Source organism: Talaromyces proteolyticus (genome assembly GCF_021365285.1).
Source record: "Talaromyces proteolyticus strain PMI_201 chromosome Unknown BGW36scaffold_1, whole genome shotgun sequence".
Classification (NCBI taxonomy): Eukaryota; Fungi; Ascomycota; class Eurotiomycetes; order Eurotiales; family Trichocomaceae; genus Talaromyces; species Talaromyces proteolyticus.
In genome coordinates, this window is record NW_025764277.1 from 411,737 (window position 1) to 431,881 (window position 20,145).

The following is a 20,145-nucleotide window of genomic DNA, read 5'->3' on the forward strand; positions in this document are numbered from 1 at the left end:
CCCATAATAAGGTGATTCAATATCCAAAATAACGCTTGTTCTTTGTCTGAGAATGGTAATTTAAAGCCACGGGAGGTATAGAGGTTGCCATGTAGGGAACTATCATATAGACTCAAAGAGGTCTTATAAAATTTAGTAAATTACAAGGCTTGTCGGTTTTTAGCGCAAGGTGCAGTGGCTTTAGAGGATACATGGAAACCAACTTATACATAATGCTATCTTTTCTGCCTTACACGAATCGGCATGCAGTGAACAGAGTCGTAATGTATCATTATTCTTAGTAAGCTATAGGCTATGCATGAACTAGGTTATTCTCAAATATCCGATCAAGTCATTGAGGATTCAAGCCTCTTCTTGATCCATTTCATCTCTGCCGCGCTTTCTATGCCTACTGCCACCTTTGCTCCTCGCACCCTTGCCATCTTGGTTCTGCTCCCTTAAAGCCGAGATGGCTATTCTTTGTGCGTCATGCACTCGGTCTGCGAATATCATCACTTCATCTTTCTCCGGTTTATGTTCGTCTACTTTCTTTCCAAGGGCGCTCTCGATCCGCAGCCATACCTCCACATCATATTGAGTGACAACAGAGAAAGCCCTTCCACTCTTTCCCGCACGTGCAGTTCTTCCTACTCGGTGAATGTAGGTTTTGCTGTCTTGGGGAAGATCGCAATTGATAACGAAATCAACCGCTGGAATATCTAATCCACGAGCCGCAACATCGGTCGCAATGAGCAGAGTCCGAGACCGCGTGCGAAATTTATTCAAAGATCCAAGGCGGGCGCTCTGAGAAAGTTGACCATGAATCGGGATGGCAGGAAAGCCGAGGTTTCGTAGCAAAAGAGCCAACCGCTGGGTTTCCATGATCGTACGAGTGAAGAGAATACCCATTTGACCTGCTAGCTCATTCAATAAGTGGACAAGATAGATATCCTTGAACTTATGTGGGATGAACAAGTAGGACTGTAGTAGGTTTGTGGCTGTCTGGTTCTTTGTTGAAACTGAGATTTTTGCCGGGTTCGATAATGACGCCCGTTGGAGAGATTCGACTTTGCTGGAAATTGTGGCTGAGAAAAGATAGGTTTTTCGACTTGGTAGAAGTCGTAGAAGCTTGTCTAGAATGGGGCCAAAGTCCAGGTCAAGAAGTCGATCGGCCTCATCTAGCACCAGATATTTCAGGTGTCTCAGGGAGAATCCTTTGGTGTTTTCAAGGTGATCAAGGAGACGGCCCGGGGTCGCGACAATGACATGAGGCTTCTTCGCCAGGGCGATAGCCTGCGGAATCATGTCCACTCCTCCAATCAATAATGCGCATCGTACAGAGATGAAAGCCCCCAAGGCTTTAACGGTCTGCGAGATCTGCTGGGCTAGTTCACGGGTTGGCGCAAGTATGAGCGAATGATATTGTTGGGGATTGTCCATGAGCGCTTGAAGTAGAGGAATGGTGAAAGCTGCGGTCTTTCCACTCCCAGTCTCAGCGAGGCCGATGAGATCTCTTCCTTGTAGTGCGACCGGAATGCAATGCGCTTGGATTGGTGTTGGTGTTGAGTAACCGAGGGAGTCGCATGCTTCACATAGCGAATCGATCACACCCAACTCCCGGAATGTTTTGGGTGGGTTGGTGGAGGTTTGCGCGAGGGAGACATCCTCGATAGAGGATGTCGAGGATGTCTCATGTGCAGGACTCTTCATGGCCAAGCATAAAAGTAGAAGGCTGATCGAGTTGTTGCGAGATATTTCGAACCGACGAATAACGGCAATCGATAAGGCAAAACGGAAGCCAGATGACCAAACGTGCTGAACCTATGGCTTAGATGGTGAAAGAAAAAGCGATCTCGAAAATTTTTGTTATCGCAGTGATCTGCCAAGACCGAGATTGCGCTGCCAACGGCCCGGAGTGTGCTTAATAAGCGGAGACATTGGCCTCCACTTCAGGCTGTCTCCGCGCTCCTCAGTCATTCACAGAGTTCCTTGAAGTAGTACCACAAAGTAATGAATACCAATTGCTGACCCTCTCCTTCTAGGGAGAGGGGTGGAGTGGGGGCGCGTTTAGACACCTCAGCGCCTAAATAAGATCCACTCTTGTCAGATCTGCATAGGTGTATATAGATAGCGCGAAGACATTGCAGTTTAGTGGCCATACTATTACACTTAATTCCAATTCCGTCATTCTGGACTCAACTCGGACAACAGATCCCTCGAATGTGGAACACTCAATGATAAACGGATAATTATGACAATCACGTCAAGGGTATATGAAAACCCACATCGACCCCGTCTGCAAAACTGCTTTGCTCTTGGCTGTACTGCGAAAAACAACCGGAAGGGTTACTGTTCTCACCATTGGCGGGATGAATATCCTCCCGAGCCCTTATCATATTCTGGCTATGTATGCAAAGCTGATGATTGCACAAAAAAATAAAGTAGGATAGCTTTTGTACTCAGCATTGGAAAACTAAATACTCTGGTCAGCCTCTTCGCGGGTGCGAAACTATAGGCTTTACCAAATAAAAGCATATTGATCGTTATTGCGACCGACATTGGAGGATCGAAAACGACGGTCAGCCTCACCACAAGTGCCAGCTGATGGGTATACCAATGAAAAAGTTCGAGATCGTTATTGTAGACGGCACTGGAGGATCGAGAATTCTGGACAGCTGTTCTCAGACCGCCCGAGTTCATATTGCAATAGCGCTAGCTGTGCTAAAATGAGGATAAAAGATGGCTTCTGTCAACGGCATTAGGAAATTGAAACCCTGGTCTGGATTTTCCTCTTACTTGGTCAATTTAAGAAACAGTTGATTGCACTAAAAGTCCTTAAGAATGGCTTCTGTCAACGGCATTTGAAGATTGAAAAACCTGGCCAACATATTCCTTCTAACTGGCTAACCTGCAAAGTAATCAATCGTACTTCACGAAGGAAAAGAATGGCCTTCGTTATCGGTATTTGAGGATTGAAAATTCTGTTTAGCAAATTCCCTCTCCTTGTTCAATCACAACGTTGCTAGTCGAAAGACATCATAGGGTGCTACTTTTTCAAATATATTATAAATCCAAAACCCCGAGCAACTAGCATTAAACCTCTTGCCTGTAAATGCTGTTGTGACCATGATCACAACCCCATAGTTGAGGAAATTCACATTGTATTGACAGCTTCTCTTGCCCGAGTAATAAATAAAGCGTGAAAATTTTCTCGAATTTCCTTTCTCTTTAAATGCAAAATACTACGCAAAGGAAACAAGTTTGAAACTATAAAGGCTGTGCGAGGCATTTGACTTATTTGGACTCTAAGGCAAAACCCGTCAAGCCTTCAACTTCATGATTCAATCTTAATAAACTCCCAGCGTGCGGGATCAACGTCTCGTTCACCAACAACCAATTCCGTATTGTCCGGTCCTCCGACGGTCATTGGCTGGAATCCATTCCAGTGCTTCACCAAAAGGATATGGCCACCGCTAGGGTGTTGTCGTGCGCAGAAATACTCCCATTCACGATGTTGCCTCCCTTCTACCACAAATCGCCAATTCCTGCGATTGTTATTATGGCCAATATATCTCCCTGCAGCAACATTGCGAAATCCAAACCACCCTTCACTATTCTCAACACAATGCCAGTGGCAATAATGACCCTTTTCTTGAGGACTCAAGATCAAATCACCGTCATTGAGCGATATAACAAGATCCGTCTCGGCGTTGCGAATAATATAGGTTGTGTCCTTCCAGGGGCACATCCCAACAGTGTTGAGGCGTGAGTAGCTGGGTAATTCCCAATCATCAGATGGCATGCTAGTGTGAGTTGGTGTGTAACAGCCTTCCTCCTCCGCTGTAAATAGCGACACTGTGTCGTCAGCGTTTTGCATATCGTTGTTACCCTTTAGCTTATCCGCTTTGCGGCAAATTATGTGTGGCTTTTCGTATGAATTTTAGGTATAAAATAGAGATAAAATTCTAAGATGGGGACTTGTTTCTTCTGATGATGGAGGGGGAAAAACTAGGAGACATCTTTACAAGGCTATATTAACAACCCCACGCGGTGCCTGATTTGTCCAGGTCAGGTGATATCAAAGGCGTGCGGTCTTTTACGCTTTGGAGCCTGGATTTACAATATCATGCTCTTCTACATATATATGTATATGTATACAGTCCATCTTTTCAGCTTTTTTTTTGTTCTGGCTGACCGAATTATATTCTCCGTACACAAAAGAGATACCAATACAGACTATTACATATAGGGTGCCGTATAGTATACGCCCAATCTCAACATCCCAAAAATCAGTGCTATGGCAACGACACAACAATCTTCTTCGCCGACACCCCCTTCTGATTAATCTCCAACGCCTCATTAATCATCTCCAACCCGGATCCCACGACCTCCGGTTCCGGTGCCGGCACAAACTGTCTCTGCGCGAGCGCCGGCCCCAAAAAGTCCAGATAGATATGCGACACACAGCTCTCGGGATCGACCAACCCAACAATCATGATAAACTTGATCTCAATGCCTGTCAGCATCTTGGTCACCGCATTCCGCCCCATCATGCCCATCATTCCGCGCATCATGCGGTACGGCCCGAGAAAGCCCTTGAACGCATCGGCGCCCTTGTGACCGCCGCCCGCCAGCGCAATGAACTTCCTCGTCGGCAGATCGGGTGTTTTGGCCAGTCGTTCCTTCATCACCGTGGCGCAGATCTGGTCTGCGTTCGCGCCAACCGTATATGCGCCGACCAGTTCGCGGCCTTCGAGGACGCGCACGAGGTCTGCCACCAGCGTCTTACTATTATAGTCAAAGACGTGAGAGGCACCCAGGCTCTTGACATACTCAAAGTTCTTCGGTGACGAGGTCGATACAACTTCATACCCCGCCGACACCGCAAGCTGGATAGCGCAGCAGCCAACGCTAGACGCGCCGCCCGTGATGATGATAGCGCGGGGGTATTTCCTTCCTGGCGCCGGATTCTTCGGCGCTGGAATCTGCGGCATATCAAGGGCTAGATAATCCTTATGAAAAAGCCCGTACGCAGCTGTACCGAGACCCAGGCCCAAGACGGCGGCCTGCTCGTCCGTGACGTGGTCGGGGACCGGGGCGACCATGTGTTGGCGCAGCACGGTGTACAGCTGAAAGGCGCCTTCAGCGGCACTATTGACCGACTTGTCGGCGGAGACAGCGCTGCCGGCTACCCTGTCCCCGACCTTGAAGCGAGTCACGCCGGAGCCGACTTCGACGACGGTGCCGGCGACGTCAATGCCGAGGATCATGGGGTACGTGAGATGTGAGGCGAGGAGTGAGGCCTGGTATTGGAGGATCCAGTCAAAGGGATTGATGCCAACGGCGCCATTCTTAATGACGATTTGGCCGGGCCCAGGCCGTGTGTATGGCGCCGAGCTAATTTTGAATGGGACGACCTTTTTGGCGGGGATCCACGCGGCTTGATTCTTGAAAGCCATGTTAATAAACAGTGCTGGAAAGCCAGACAGATGCTTGAAGGCGTTTATGTGATTAGAAAAAGCCCAAGAGACGTGGCATCCAAGAGGGGCTGGGCCATGATATACAACAGACCAGGTGCACAATTGGGCACCAGAGCTGATAGAGAGGGACGGCTGACGGACTTCGGATTCGGCGTTGATAGTGGCATGGTCAGATTCAGCATTTTATTGTCGTGTAGTTGGTAGGTGATGAAACGGAAGTTTTTATATACCAATCGGCCCACTGCCAAGACACGGAGGTAATTCCGCTGGATTTCGATATTCCCTCTGCTTCAATCAGATTACCCACACCCTAGTAAAACTAACTCCTCTTTTTCTCAGCAAATACTAGGTCTATAATACCAAACTTAGAGGATACATGTATTATATTTCATATTCCGACTTCATAATTTAGTTAATTCATTTATTGATGTCGACTATTTAAAACCCCAGACATGAGGATGTATGGTGATGATGTCTGCTGGTATATAGTCCAAGACCAACCATTCAGATTTCTGCGCCAATTCTATGCCAAAATGCCGTCGAATAACACTGCCAAACGTCCCAGGTGTCACAAACAAGGTCAAAACCGGCAACCCGGGGTGACTGGCGCCTCCCAGATTGCCGAGCCGTCCAGGCAAACTGTGATATAAGAGATAATTAAGTGTTTGCTCTACACTAAACGAGAGTCCCAGGCAAACCAATATACCGACATTATTCTTATTAAGAAGACAAACTATTGTGTCAAGCGTAAATCATTTTCTATAGATGTACCGTACCCGATCAAACTTAGACAAACAACAGCTGCAATAGTAGTGTAGATGTTTGGAAGGATTTTAATGGATACTATGTGATCTCCTTTGTCTAATCTAATAATTAAAATTATTAAACAAGATGAAAAATAAAAATTGTACGTAACTAATATTTAATATAAATTATTTTTATGCCCAAGCTTCTTGTACGTACTCTATATCCCGACGCTAAAGCGGCAACGAAAGTAACCCACCCAATACAAGAAGTGGGGAGATAAGAGATCTCTTGCATTAGATCATAATGTCGAACTTTTAACAACCATACTAAAAAAGGGCGCAACGTTTAAGGATTATTCTGGTTGTTCTAGTTGCATATTTTTCTGACATGATACCAAGGTAATATTATTTTCCCTGTGCCCTGTTAAGAAATAACATACGTCATCTTTTATTTGAGATCCGCTGCACAGAATAATAGTAATAAACAATCATAATAATACCGAGGAGATATGTCTGTGCAAGCACCGCTGAATGGGTCTTGTTCCTGCGGGAAAATAACCTACCGAATCAATCTTTCCGCGCACGACGTGCTGCCCAAGGTGAACCCCCTTTTCTTTCTCATTAATATTTCTATTATAAATGAAACTAATCCAGAGCACAATGGATTAGATCGTCCTGTGCCACTGCTACGCGTGCAAAACCAACACAGGCTCCTCCTTCTCCACCAATATCATTGTCTCGGGCCTGGAATTCTTAAAGGACCTACCAAAAGTATACCTCGATCCCGCGGACGGCGGTCGACATTGTCGCCGGCAGTTCTGCGGTGACTGTGGTACACCGCTGACCAGTCAGTCGCAGGAAGGAGGACCGGTTTTTGCAGTCAAATGGGGAACGCTGGACAAGAACAGCCGCGACAGGATTGACACGGTCGAGTTGGAGATTTATGTGAAAAGGAGAGATCTGTGGTTGAAACAGATTGAGGGAGATGATAAGGGGGTTGTTAGGATGGAAGAGGGTATGTCTTAGTGCATTGGATTTATTGGCTATCAGACCAGCAGAATGTCATTGTGAAAGCCTTTCAATCTAACTACAATTGTGGTTTCCTGTATCTTGCTATATAATAATTATTATTATAGAACGCTTGAATAGCTTCATCTAGAGACCTTTAAATGCCTAAACGGAAGAATTATAGTGGTAATGATTATACATATAAACGATTGTCAAAGATTGATATAATGTAGATATATTGAAAGAGCACGTAAATACATGTAATAATAAAATACACAGCGGACTAAACTCCGACGGCGTGCCATACAGTCCGATTCCGTCTATTCTCTAACCTCCACCAGCCTCAATCTCTGAGATAGAAACTACCATACTTTATCTCTCATTCTAAATATTTATTATCTAGATAAGATATCTATTCATAGCGTCAACTGGTCGCGTGGTTGATATTGTCATGCTGATACATATACATACATAATACAATAATACAGTAAATAATACGCCTAACCTTATACTGACAGCTCTGACAGCTCTCCACTGCGGGACAAGTCAACTTCCTACTTGTAAGTAGAAGCATTGACTGCATCGCCAAACATTTAATTTTCATCAACATGGCCCTTACCAGAGTATGCCTGCCCCTCTACATTCAGGATACGATATTGATATTGACGTATTAGGTCAAATTCAGAGTCCACGGGACTGTGCAAGGTAGTCAATCATCCATATCCTAGATTCCTAGTCCATGACTAACCTATACACGTATATGTATATGTATACAGGCGTGAATTTCCGGTGAGTATGCTCATACATAGGTACTAGTAATACACGTCTAACCAAACTTACATATGTATAGACACTTTACTCAGAAACGAGCTACCGAGTACGGCGTCACCGGTTGGGTGCAGAATACTCCTGATGGCAGGGTAGGTAGAACCATACTCATCTATCTAACATAATTAGAATTAACACATTCATATTTTATTCGATATTGATATTGATTGATTTGATAGGTAGAAGGCGAGATCCAAGGCGAAGACAACCAAGTGCAGAAACTGCTGCAAGACGTCAACGACGGGCCTCGCCATGCCCACGTCACCAAGCTCGAGAAAGGCGCCATTGAGACTGAGCCCGGCGAGGCTGGATTCGAAGTGCGACGATAACAGATAACCTACTCATGGTAGGAATAGTAATCGTTTATGTCTTTTTTCTCTCACCGAGCTCTCCACAAAATTATTAATATCAAAGTTCACAATCAATCAAAAGAATATCCTTGAGCAAGTTTTTTGTCCGGCGCGTTTTCGTGGATGACGGCTGAATAAGCTACACCCTAAATTACCCGGCGTCATATCTGCGTATGGTATGGTCACGGCGACCGTATCCCTCGATTCAGTGATTGTCAGGTAGCCACCAGGATGCTAATGGGAAGGATATTCTAAATACTTCTACTTCTCAGTCAATATGGAAAATAATCTCCCTCAATTAATCCAACTTAAGCCCCATTTCTAGGTCCTGAATATGCCAGGTCGCGGATATCCAGGAAGTCAAGTTTCGCGTATTGGTATTACGACCTAGACTTAGGCTATATGCCAGCCTTACGTCTCAACCCGTATAGTTCCTGGCCTGACTCCTCCCATTGTTCCACGTGAACCATACATTTTTTTTGAGCACGAAAATAATAATCTTCTCAATCGGCGAGCAGGATGTGTCATACTCTTGTTCCTGGGCTCGCCGTGGCTGGCCATGTGACGACCAAATTTTCTTTTGCTGGGTGTGGGTTGATATATAAAACTGTGTCTGCCTGATGTTCTACAGCTGTGATCTGATCCATTGATATCAATTGATATGTTATTGTCATTATACATTCAATACCAATATTGACTACTATCTGTCCTCGATGTACTCTATCACAACCACACCCATCCGGGTGACAGCGTCTGCCTTGCCCAAGACAGCCGGTCTTCGCGGATGTATTGTCGCTGCGAGTTACTCTAGCTTGACATCCCTATCACACAAACCTGCCCATACGCCATACCACACCCACCGTTCCGTATCATCCACCACCCCCCAGTCCAAGATCAAAGAGTTCTTCCCCAAAGTCGAAACGAAACAGATCGTCGAAGTAGAATCCGCATGGCGGCATCCAGTGTACGCCCTACACCCCCCCATTTTCTTCAAACCACAACAATTGTCCAATCATCTACTAACGAGGTTAGATACACCGAAGCGCAAATGCGCAGTATACAAGTCTCGCATCGGCAGGCTCGCAACTGGTCCGACTGGTTCGCGCTAGCCATGGCGCGGGTGCTGCGCTGGGGGATGGACACAGTGACAAACTACAAGCACCCGTCCAGCTCTAACGGGAAGTTTGAAATGACGGAAAAGAACTGGCTGAATAGAATTCTATTCCTGGAGAGTGTCGCAGGGGTGCCGGGGATGGTGGCGGGGATGCTCCGACATTTGCGCAGTTTAAGGACGATGAAGCGGGATAACGGATGGTAGCCCCCCCTTTTTTTTATTCTTATTAAAGATTTAAAGATTTGTTCTGACAGGTTCCAGGATCGAAACACTGCTCGAGGAAGCGCACAACGAGCGGATGCATCTCCTCACATTCATGAAAATCGCACAACCGGGGCTATTCATGCGGCTAATGGTGCTCGGGGCGCAGGGCGTATACTTCAACGGACTGTTCTTCGCATACCTGATCTCCCCACGCACCTGTCACCGGTTCGTGGGATATCTCGAGGAAGAAGCGGTGATCACATACACACGCATAATCGAAGAAATCGAGGCCGGCCATCTGCCCGCATGGAGAGAGATGCAGGCGCCGGAGATCGCTGTCAAGTACTGGGATATGCCGGAGGGATCGAGGTCGATGCGGGATTTGATGTTGTATGTGCGTGCCGATGAGGCCAAGCATCGCGAGGTTAATCATACCCTGGGCAACCTGGATCAGAAGGCGGATCCGAACCCATATACGGCGGTGTATAGAGATTCGACCAAGCTGAAGCCGAGTAAGGGGGCGGATTTGATGAAGGAGACGGGGTGGGAGAGGGAGGAGGTTATTTAACAGTTATAAAGTTATTAGATATGTATTGGATGGTTGTTTAAAACTGTATTTAGATCTCCACTTCAATGGTTCAATGTTAATATGTATAGATGCTAGCAGGCTAGCTTATTCAGTTTTCACGCCAAATCCATCTTCCCGTATTCATCACACACCTCGACCAATTTCTCCTGCGTACCGGGTTCCTATAATTATCAATTAGCGCATCACCACATACATATGTATACATAAAGAGAGCCTACCCTCGCACTATGCCCAGCAGTCTGAATAAAAAACAGCCTCGACTCCGGCAACGCTTTGTGCAAATCCCACGCCGTCTGCGGGGGACACACAATATCATACCGACCCTGAACAATCGTCGCTACATGTACACTTCATCAACACCCCTCCCATAATTTTTGTTAAGGGCATGGGTTAAGGACTCACTCGGAATATGCCTAATTCTATCCAACCGATCCTTCCTCAACAACTCGCCCTCCTCCAAAAACCCCGCATTCACAAAATAATGAACCTCCAGCCTCGCATGGGCCAACACCCACTCATCATCCTCCATCTTCTCCTCCATGTCGTCCGGACTCGGCCGCAACGACCCCGTCGCCAGTTCAAACGCATTCCACGCTCTCCCCGCCGCCAACTGCCTCTTCCTGCTCTCCTCATCAACCGGCGGTTCAGTTAGTAACCGATGATACGCCTTGTACGGGTTCGCCCTCTCCTCCTCCGGCAAATACTGCAAATAGTCAAGGAACGTCTGATACACATCGGGGAAGAGCAGCGCGGTCGGACCCTCGGCGCTCTTCGACCAGTCGAGTTCGCGCTGTCGTATACAGAAGATTCCGCGTAGGACCAGACTTCCAACGCGCGACGGATGTTCTTGGGCGTAGGCGAGAGCGAGCGTCGAGCCCCAGGACCCGCCAAAGGCCATGTGCCATTTGGGTATGGCGAGGTGCGTGCGCAGGGCCTCGATGTCGGCGACGAGGTGTGCGGTTGTGTTTTCACGGATTTCGGCGTGAGGCGTGGATTTGCCGGACCCGCGCTGGTCGAGCAAAATAATGCGGTAGATGGATGGGTTGAAGAAGATGGTGGACTCGGGGGAGGTGCCGGCGCCGGGGCCACCGTGGAGGAAGATCACTGCATCAAACTTAATATTACATGGAAGATATATTTGAAAAGGGAAGAGGGAAGGCTACCGGGTTTGCCGTCTTTTTTGCCATATTGTTGGTAGAAGAGGGTGTGGATGGAGGAGACGGTTAGATAGCCCTCGTCATAGGGTGCGGAGGGGATGTAGCCTGCTTCGTCGAGAGACATGTTAAGTAATGTACTATAAAATATAGGATGGAGAGTATCAATCGATATTAGACAATTGGATAATAGACTGCTTTATATCATAAATGGACGAATGAGTCATGATCCAACAGGATCAATTGATGATGTTGGTTCATACCACCTGGGCCCACTATGTCCATATAAGGACAAATATATGGAGAGTTGGAGGCATGTGGCTGCGATAAGATAGGCTTATCTGATGCCTGCACGAATCATATTCTAATATTTATAATATTCTTAATTATAATAATATTTTAACATCAATACTGCCATGTATACGTGCTTGTATTAGGTCTATGTTAGGGTTACGGCTAGCTGCTGAAATGGCGTGTATAACAGCAGGCACTATGTACCTAGGTCGATGTTCTGGATAAACTATAAAACCCTTTAGTGGCACTCCGTAATATTCTAAATTCTAATAATATTAATTTAATTTAATAAAAACCTCGGCGGACGCCTGTGCGTAGGCCTGAGCCCTCTCTTTGTACGTCCTTTATATCTATCTTTATTTATATTAAATATTTACCATCCAAGATAAAAAGGTAATTCGAGAATTACCCTGGTTCGCAGGTAATATTAATAGTACATACCAAATATTAAAGATTAATGGACAATATCTTATGCATGGTAGAGCGGGCGGAACGGCCCCAGAGCGCGCGCCGTGGTTCTGTCTGTCCATCCAGGGGCACAATAATAACACGCGATACCTTGTTATAACTGTTTTGTTTGGTATGAACAAAATAATAAATATGATAATGAAGGAGCACAGATCATGCATATAAATATCAATATCAATAAATTGAGGACAGTCAGGAATAGAAATTAAGAACCCCACGCGCCTTAGTAATCCAGATTAATTAAATCATTAAATAATTAAATCCGCCCCGACAATAGTTCACGTTACATGTACTACTCCGACTGTTACTACTACGACTACTAGACAGTCGTCAACACGCCAACTGCTGACAGTTGCATCAATCGTGATTGTATTAATCTGATCTTATTTCTGATTGTTTGTTGTTCTCCTATATACAATGTTATGAACCGATCATAATCATTGTTATACGCGGCGTCTGTCGTCAATCCCTTAATCCGTGATCTTAATCCGCTGCAACGAGACAATCGACAGATCGCGACTACTCAGACCGAACATACAGCACGATATTACACATATATATCAATTCGATATATATATATATATATACATATTAAGATGGAAGACATCCGCTCCTCCTCACCATCGCCCTCCATCTCGCCCACCCCCGCCATCTCCTCCTGCCCCTCGCCCGACCGCAGCTTCTCGACCGTGTCCTCCTGGTCCAACTTCTCCGCGACCTCAGCCACGTCCGCCGACAACAGGTCGTCGGTGCTGTCGACCGGCTCCAAGCGGCGAGGCTACATCCGTCCGCAGGGCGCCGAGTTCGCCGAGTCCGCGAAAAACCGCGAGAGCGTGATGTGTCTGGGCAGCATCGCCCATCTCCAATACTACTTTGCTCGAACGGGGTTACTCGATGGGAAAGGCGCGCAGATGGCTCGTCCGAAGAAAGAGAAAGATAAGGAGAACGTACCCAGGCTTATGCTCACGCAAGACCCCCAGTTTGGGGAATTGGTGGACAGCCCCGTCGACGAGATTCCGCAATATGATGATGATGGGTTCTTGGGTTTGGACGAGCCAATGCTGCCGCCTACAGTCAGCACATACAGTATCAAGACACACCACATTGCGCCGCCGCCAAAGTTACGGGTTCTGCGGAAAGATCTCGTCGAGGCCCTGGACAAGGCGTCTCTGGCTGTGAAGAAATCCGAGAGTGACACGCCAGAGCCCCCGTCTCCGCAGCCGGCCGCAGCACTTGCGCCTCCTGATGGAGAGAATTCGAATTCACCGAAACCGGCGAGCTGGCATGAGATTCAGGGGATGCATATTCTCGATGTCGTCACGCTAGCAATTCGGTCCGCGAGGATGTACTATATCAACCACGAACAGCCCGAACGGCTGGCAGGGATCAAGACAGAGCGAAAGTTCCGCGAAGAGCTGTTGGTAGTTCTGGATGTGTTGAAGAAGTGGGCGTCCCGGACTTTCGCGGGGGGGCTGCGGAACAACGAACGGGCGGTCATTCTCGAGTGGATGGCCGGGGTGCTGGTCGTGCTGGACGAAGAGCGCCGACTGGAGGAGGCCGAGATCAAGGAACGAGCCAGCTGGACGTGGGCGTCGGGCGACTGGACTGGCCGGGAGCGAGAGCGTGAGGAGGCCTTTCTGCGGACGATGATTACTGGCGAGGGCCTCGAACTGCCGCCCTGGACACCCCCCGACGGTGTGGTCCTGCCAACGCCTTTCCTGAGTCGTCTACGGGACGGCCGCGACCTGATCCGCATGCACAACCAGGCAGTCCGGAAATCCCGACGTCACTTCGGCGAGATCAAAACGCCGCACGAGGACATTGCCAAACCGTACCGACGCGCAGAGAACCTGCGCTACTGGAAGAAAGCGGCCGAGCTGCGCTGGGAGACCAAGCTGGACCTCGATGTGATGGGCGTGGTGTATGGGAGCAGCGATGCGGCCTGGCTGCAGTTCGATGCGGCGCTCCTGCAGTGGTGCAGAGGCGTGCGCGAGGAGATGCTCGACGACTGGAGAAATCGGCGCAAGGGGTCGGTTGCGTCGATCACTGACCTGCCGACGATTTTCGACAGCGCGGCCTTGAATGATGCCTAATGTCGGTCGAGCTGTCATGATTGGTTCCACGTCACTTGATACCCTATCTCCTTTTCTTTTCCTCTGTCTCCCAGATTTTGCTTTTCTTGCACAGCGGTGTCTGGCGTTATTGCATAGTATAATATAACTAACTCAATTCTCACTACTCGGTGACTGCGTGGGGTGCCTGGAAATAAATGATAATATTAAATGACAGACGGCTGGGGCCACGCAGTACTTCTAGATGCATGTATAAACTATATAAAATTATATTAGCTGACGATGTGCCTGGCTGGCGAGCCTAATCTCATATTGTACATAGGAATACCATTCTGAATTATTTATATTTATGTTTATGTTTCTAATTAAATAAACCCATTTACACCAAGAGATTTACGATAATTAATTGTTATACTGTAATAGCGGTGTACTATACTAACTAACCATGGATCAGCACCGCGGGAGCCCCCGAGGCCGACCCGGACCCTTCGCCCTCACACTGGCCTCTGCGTCCTCTGTTTCTTCTCCCCTGACTCTCCCCCGCCATGTAGAGCCGTACGGTCGCGCTCGCCCCAATCCCCAAAGACAAAGTCCCGTACGAGTGCGAATCCTGCAGTCTGTTGTCGACGGATTCTTGAGCGGGCCGCTCAAACGCGCTCTTGGACGGCCTCCTCGCGTCGCCGCAGAAAAAACAACCCCGACCGACTCCTCGCCCCCGACTACCACAACTCCAACTCCAACTGCAATTACAACTACGTGTACTGCTGCTCTGATTATCTTCGAGCCTCGCCCTCCACTGCACTTCGTATCCATGCCCGCTACACCAGGGGCTAGCCCGGCAACGACGATTACGACGACCACGACCACGACCCCTACCCCCAGCGTCTCGCTCAAGTCGCTCACAAAGAAGTTTTCAGCACCGCAGCTCTCGCGGTCCTCGTCTGCGAGCTCGCTGAAAACTACCCCTCCTTCTGCATCGACCTCTCAATCCCTGACGCCCACTCCTCGCCGCCTGAAAGCTTCGCCATCACCCACAGCACAAAAGATAAGCAAAAAGGATACAGATCAAGACGAGTCCGCCCGAGCCTCCATCTTCCGTCGTCTCTCCCCCGGTCTGGCCGCGAGATTGAAGCTGCTGAACGGGTCGAGCGAGCAGCTCGTTCACGCTGCTCCAGGGCCAGGACCAGGACCCAAAGGCGTAGGCCGCATTCCGGAAGACAAGCTACAGGAATTGGACAGCCTGCATCGTGACCTGTCGATAAAGGTTGAGAGACGAGGACGGATTTGGGGTGGCGCACAGATTAAGCGAGAACGGAGTGCGCCGGATTTGCTACAATCACCTACCAAGACTGGAACTGGAATTGGGACTGGAATTGAAATTGAGAAAGAGCTGCCGTTGCAACCTCACCCATCCGTCTTTGATCAGCCTGAACAGTCTGTGACGATACACATCGACTCTAGTCCCGATTCTGGCCCCGATTCTCCTGCCGCAGCTGCACCTATGACAGCTGTCGGGGTGGCCGTCGAGCCTGCTATGGATCAGTCTACTGACCTCGAGGAGTATCTCAGACGCTCCACCCAAGACCAGGATCAGGCGCCTGCTCCTCCCCCAAAAGATACCCCGCCTGCTCCCTCGACACCATCATCAAACGTCCAGTCATATTTCAGCCCGCTAGGCTTGAACCGTACCGAGTCGATATTCTCCTTCTCTCGAGCGTCGTTTAGTAGCCAGCTCTCTCAGCTCACGTCAATTAACCTGCCACAACCAACTGCCCTGGAATCGAGTATTTCGTCCATAATCAACGCCCCCGCTGCCGTCAGGGCATTGATTGGCGCCGCCGAGCAGATTCAGAAATGGATGAACAAGGCTTCAGAGGTGTTGAATGGGATGGAAGCAGAGGATGATGTGGAATGGGCGGCAGCTGGCGGCCGCGAGGGCTTGGACGATGTAGACAAGGCTGTCATCACGTTCGAGAGTCTGGTGGATGTTTATGTCAAGGCGATTGAAAATGTCCAGCTACGAGACGACATTGACGACGTCCGCAAGGAAGATTTGACCTTGATCGTCGCACAGATGGAATCGACGTTGAAGAACTGGGCTAATATTCGACATGCTCTTCAAGGCGTCAAGGAGCAAGTCGAGCTCGCCATGGAATGGGAAGAGCTCTGGAATAATGTGCTTGGGGATGTTGGGCTCGAACTCGATAATCTCAGCAGGCTGATTTTTGAAATGGAGGAAGGCCGACACAAGTCTCTTGTAGATCCAGAGACGGAACAGGGGAATGGGTTGGATATTAATGAGCTGGAAACGATCGTTGAAGAGTCGCCGTCGCATGGCACCCCTTCGTCATCCAAAAGACTAAGTCTTGCTCTATTTCCTAGTTCTGCGCCTCAGGCCGCGGCTGGAAGCAGCAATCCACATGATGATGCGAATCTGATGCAGCTATTTGCACGTATGCAGCCACTAAGGGCGTCGTTGGATTTTCTTCCAATGCGATTGTCCATGTTCCAAGCTCGGGCAGAAAGAATGTTCCCTACGGCTTGTCAGGAATTAGACGATAAACGAAAGCGGCTGGAAACAAGCTACAAGAAGCTGGAAGGCGATGCCGAGGCGCTGCGACGTGAACTCGGCGAGGATCGCTGGATCCTGGTCTTTCGAAACGCGGGCAAACAGGCGCAAAAGATGTGCGATTCTGTTGAGCGCAGTATAAGCAAGCTGCAGGAATCGCTGGAAGCCAACGACCCGGTGAACAATCCGACTGCCATTACTAAAAAAATCGAGAGCTACGAGGCCAAGAAAATCCACTACATCCCGGCCATCGGCAGAGTCATGTCGATTATCCAAAAGGGCGTCAACGACCGACTGACTGTCAACGGCGAGGTCCTCACCTTGCTGTCTGACATGCAGCAGCGCGTTGATGCGCTCAAGACGAGCATGAAGGTGATGGACTCGATCCTCGAGGAAACCACCATCTCGAAAAGCCAGCAACTGCGCGACTCGATATCGAGCATCATCACGGACAGCCCTGCCAACACCAGTCTGATCGGTACTCCTGGCAGCTCGCCGGCCTCGTCTGTGATCATGATGACCAACGGTAGTCTCCGAACGCCCAACGCTGGTGGTTCTGGTTCCAGCAGACGCGGCAGCTCTGTGGGAAGTGCATCTCGCTCTGTTACAGGCAGACGACTATCCGGCATCCCAACATCCTCACAACGGAAATCGTCCGCTCCATTATCTTACAACTCGCCCACCTCTTCCACTCTCACGCCCAGCCCTGCACCCCGAGTCCGCCGCCCATCGACCAACACAGCCGCCTCGAACAAGCCGCGATGGAACAGCAGCACCAACACCAACGACCTCGATACGGGCCACAACTTCCAGCCGCTCTCCGTCACATCGCCGTCCGCGTACGCCAAAAACCGCAACTCGCGGTCCATCTCCTCTTCCCTCCCGATCCCCAGTCCGCTGAGCCGCGCAACCTCTTCTTCGCCTGTCCCCCGCACCGCCAGCCGTGTTGGCAGCCGTCTCGGCTTGCGTCCGAGCAGTCGCCTCGGCGCGGCATCACCAACTTCACCTCTCACCCCCATCCCGTCCGGTACAGCAAGCAAAATACGATCATCCACCAACATACCAACCGGCCTCCGCAACCGCCAAAGCTACGCCGGCACCACCAGACCTTACGATGACAGCCCATCAAAAGCGACCAGACCCGGCACAGCGCTCGGCATGGGCACATCGAGCCGGCGAATTAGTCTTCTTCCACAACCACGCAGCAGTAAAACCGGCCGCGACAGCGCGGCGGGGAATAGGAGTTCGTCGAGAATGGACGACCGGCCGCGTTGGCGATGACCTTGCTTTTTTTTTCTTTATTTTTTGAAATTTAATTTTTGTGTTCGCTCGTTTTTTTTTCTTTCTATCTGTTGTAATAGTGTCCCTTTCATACATCTATTCTGTCGGAACTGTCAGACTGGCCTGATACTATTCTATTGTACTCTTCCATTTGTTGGCAGTGCGCTGTCTTGTACATATTCTATTCAATACCAATACCAATACCAATACTACTCTACCTTCTATCAATACATGTATTCAAGCCAGGCCAGGTGCAGGGTCCACACTAGCGCTGACCCTGGCAGAATACGAGGCATTGTGTGCATGTGCCTGAGTATATTTCTTTTTCCCCGCCTTTGACCCTTGAACCTTGCTCCAACCTCATCCTCATCCCTCACCCTCATCCTACATCCTACATCCTAAATACACATTCTACATTCCACTGTGTACATTATTAATTGATGCATTACATGTAACAATGCCAATATCCACCTCCTTCATCCTCCCCACCACTCTAACCCTCTCCCTCTCCCTCTCCTGCTACCTCATCTACCACCACCGCCGCCTGCACCACTCAACAAGCACAACCCACCGCGACGGCACGCTCGCCGCGCACAGCATCCCGCTCGACAACCTCGAAACCGTGCCCACCGCAGTATTCAGTTCGGGCCAATTCTTCTCTGTGTACGATCGCGCCGCGCGGATCGTGCCAAGAAACAAGTTTCCCGCTCTCAACCACCACCACAAACTCATCAATCATGGGAACAAAAGTGAAGGGAGAAGTGAAGGGGATTTGTTAACGCTCTACCTCCGCCACACCCTAACCCTCTTCACCTCCCTCCCGCAAGCTTACCTCATCAAATTCCTGCTTTTACCCCGTTCCGCTCGATACAGCTTTGGCGCTGACTATATTAATTCCCTATCCTTTGTTGAGGGGGATGTCGTCTGTGGCGTGTATACGGTTTTGCTGCGGACGGCACGGAAAGTGGAGTTTGGTATTGCGGCGCCGGGCGGAGCGGATGGTGTGCAGGGGCGGTTGGTTGTGGGGATTAACCCTGATATAGATTTAAAGGGTGAAGATCAAGATGAAGAGGGTAGGGTGGAGGTGTATAGTGAGACGGCCATGTGGCGCGATGCTGACAGCCGCGTGGTGATGCCGTTGGAGAGGGCGCTGGGGAGGGCGATGCATGAGTTGGCGGCGTGGTGGTTGTTGGAGAGGGGGGTGGAGTATTTGCAGCGTTTGGATTGAATGTTTAATAGATTTAATATGTATGTGTTGATTGTACGATAAAAGATGATAAAAGTCCACTCCGAATCTTCCTTTTGTATATGGAAATCCTTCCTGATCTATGTTGAGCATACAGTTTGCTCTTGCCCAAGAACTGCCGCTATGAGGATGGCACCTCGGTGCTCTGGGACTTTACCTCTGAGAATCCTACTGTGGACTATACCTCTGATGCGTGCTTGGTCCTCGTCAGTACATATGCCACAGAAGGCTCTGGCTGCCTAGGCTCGCTGATGCTTACAGTGATTCTATCACTAACGTTGCCGGAAACTGCAATAATACTATCGTCGTCATCCGTGCAGTGGATACGGATTATCGTATACGATATTTAGCTACTCCAACCTCAAAGTCTCCAAACTCAAATACCTACTCGGCATATCCATCCAAAGCCGTGATCATTCCAGCGGTAACCCTCGTCTCTTGACATGCTGGTCACTGTCACAGCTACAGTCAAAAATACTGGCCGAGTACACGGCCAGGAGGTGGCACAGCTGTATGTTGGAATCCCGAATGGTCTCGTCTGCCAGTTCTGTGGCTTTGAAAATCTCGCAATCAAGAAAGGCCAGTCTGCCGCTGTCTCCTTCATTCTGACCAGACGTGACCTTTGCACTTGGAACGTTGCTGCGCAGGAGTGAATATCTATGTTGGCCGCAGTTGCAGAGACCACCCTCTTTCTACCACGTTGACTTTCTCGAACCTTCTCGCTTTCTTACATATTTTTTGAATATGTATACAGCGTATTAGT

General features: G+C 49.0%; 10 protein-coding genes across 10 annotated transcripts; 6 read left to right on the plus strand and 4 right to left on the minus strand.

Annotated features, from left to right (window-relative positions):
- Nucleotides 1-342: 342 nt before the first annotated feature.
- Nucleotides 343-1,689, minus strand: BGW36DRAFT_353249 (ATP-dependent rRNA helicase rrp3; the record flags this gene model as incomplete). The annotated part of the gene is made up of 1 exon (XM_046213416.1): nt 343-1,689. One exon carries the CDS (start codon nt 1,687-1,689, stop codon nt 343-345), a length of 1,347 nt encoding a protein of 448 aa, XP_046077420.1.
- Nucleotides 1,690-2,976: 1,287 nt separating this feature from the next.
- BGW36DRAFT_366186 (uncharacterized protein) lies at nt 2,977-3,988 on the minus strand. Its single transcript, XM_046214716.1, has one exon. The coding sequence runs from the start codon at nt 3,854-3,856 to the stop codon at nt 3,314-3,316; it is 543 nt and encodes a 180-aa protein (XP_046077421.1). The 5' UTR covers nt 3,857-3,988; the 3' UTR covers nt 2,977-3,313.
- A 145-nt stretch (nt 3,989-4,133) lies between these two features.
- On the minus strand, nt 4,134-5,708 carry BGW36DRAFT_366187 (chaperonin 10-like protein). Its single transcript, XM_046214717.1, has one exon. It carries the CDS (start codon nt 5,436-5,438, stop codon nt 4,275-4,277), a length of 1,164 nt encoding a protein of 387 aa, XP_046077422.1. The 5' UTR covers nt 5,439-5,708; the 3' UTR covers nt 4,134-4,274.
- An 826-nt stretch (nt 5,709-6,534) lies between these two features.
- On the plus strand, nt 6,535-7,379 carry BGW36DRAFT_1953 (Mss4-like protein). The gene is made up of 2 exons (XM_046209822.1): nt 6,535-6,804; nt 6,875-7,379. The coding sequence occupies exons 1-2, from the start codon at nt 6,715-6,717 to the stop codon at nt 7,229-7,231; spliced, it is 447 nt and encodes a 148-aa protein (XP_046077423.1). The 5' UTR covers nt 6,535-6,714; the 3' UTR covers nt 7,232-7,379.
- A 676-nt stretch (nt 7,380-8,055) lies between these two features.
- On the plus strand, nt 8,056-8,370 carry BGW36DRAFT_285146 (acylphosphatase family protein; the record flags this gene model as incomplete). The annotated part of the gene is made up of 2 exons (XM_046210291.1): nt 8,056-8,133; nt 8,221-8,370. The coding sequence occupies 2 exons, from the start codon at nt 8,056-8,058 to the stop codon at nt 8,368-8,370; spliced, it is 228 nt and encodes a 75-aa protein (XP_046077424.1).
- Nucleotides 8,371-9,104: 734 nt separating this feature from the next.
- On the plus strand, nt 9,105-10,277 carry BGW36DRAFT_286486 (putative alternative oxidase AlxA; the record flags this gene model as incomplete). The annotated part of the gene is made up of 3 exons (XM_046210421.1): nt 9,105-9,355; nt 9,424-9,705; nt 9,767-10,277. 3 exons carry the CDS (start codon nt 9,105-9,107, stop codon nt 10,275-10,277), a joined length of 1,044 nt encoding a protein of 347 aa, XP_046077425.1.
- Nucleotides 10,278-10,393: 116 nt separating this feature from the next.
- On the minus strand, nt 10,394-11,579 carry BGW36DRAFT_392574 (Alpha/Beta hydrolase protein; the record flags this gene model as incomplete). Its single annotated transcript, XM_046217713.1, has 4 exons — nt 10,394-10,459; nt 10,517-10,635; nt 10,701-11,402; nt 11,462-11,579. 4 exons carry the CDS (start codon nt 11,577-11,579, stop codon nt 10,394-10,396), a joined length of 1,005 nt encoding a protein of 334 aa, XP_046077426.1.
- Nucleotides 11,580-12,509: 930 nt separating this feature from the next.
- Nucleotides 12,510-14,621, plus strand: BGW36DRAFT_366197 (uncharacterized protein). Its single transcript, XM_046214718.1, has one exon. It carries the CDS (start codon nt 12,811-12,813, stop codon nt 14,305-14,307), a length of 1,497 nt encoding a protein of 498 aa, XP_046077427.1. The 5' UTR covers nt 12,510-12,810; the 3' UTR covers nt 14,308-14,621.
- Nucleotides 14,622-14,785: 164 nt separating this feature from the next.
- BGW36DRAFT_366198 (cortical protein KAR9-domain-containing protein) lies at nt 14,786-18,364 on the plus strand. Its single transcript, XM_046214719.1, has one exon. It carries the CDS (start codon nt 15,098-15,100, stop codon nt 18,134-18,136), a length of 3,039 nt encoding a protein of 1,012 aa, XP_046077428.1. The 5' UTR covers nt 14,786-15,097; the 3' UTR covers nt 18,137-18,364.
- A 229-nt stretch (nt 18,365-18,593) lies between these two features.
- On the plus strand, nt 18,594-19,364 carry BGW36DRAFT_353256 (uncharacterized protein; the record flags this gene model as incomplete). The annotated part of the gene is made up of 1 exon (XM_046213417.1): nt 18,594-19,364. The coding sequence occupies one exon, from the start codon at nt 18,594-18,596 to the stop codon at nt 19,362-19,364; it is 771 nt and encodes a 256-aa protein (XP_046077429.1).
- Nucleotides 19,365-20,145: the final 781 nt, after the last annotated feature.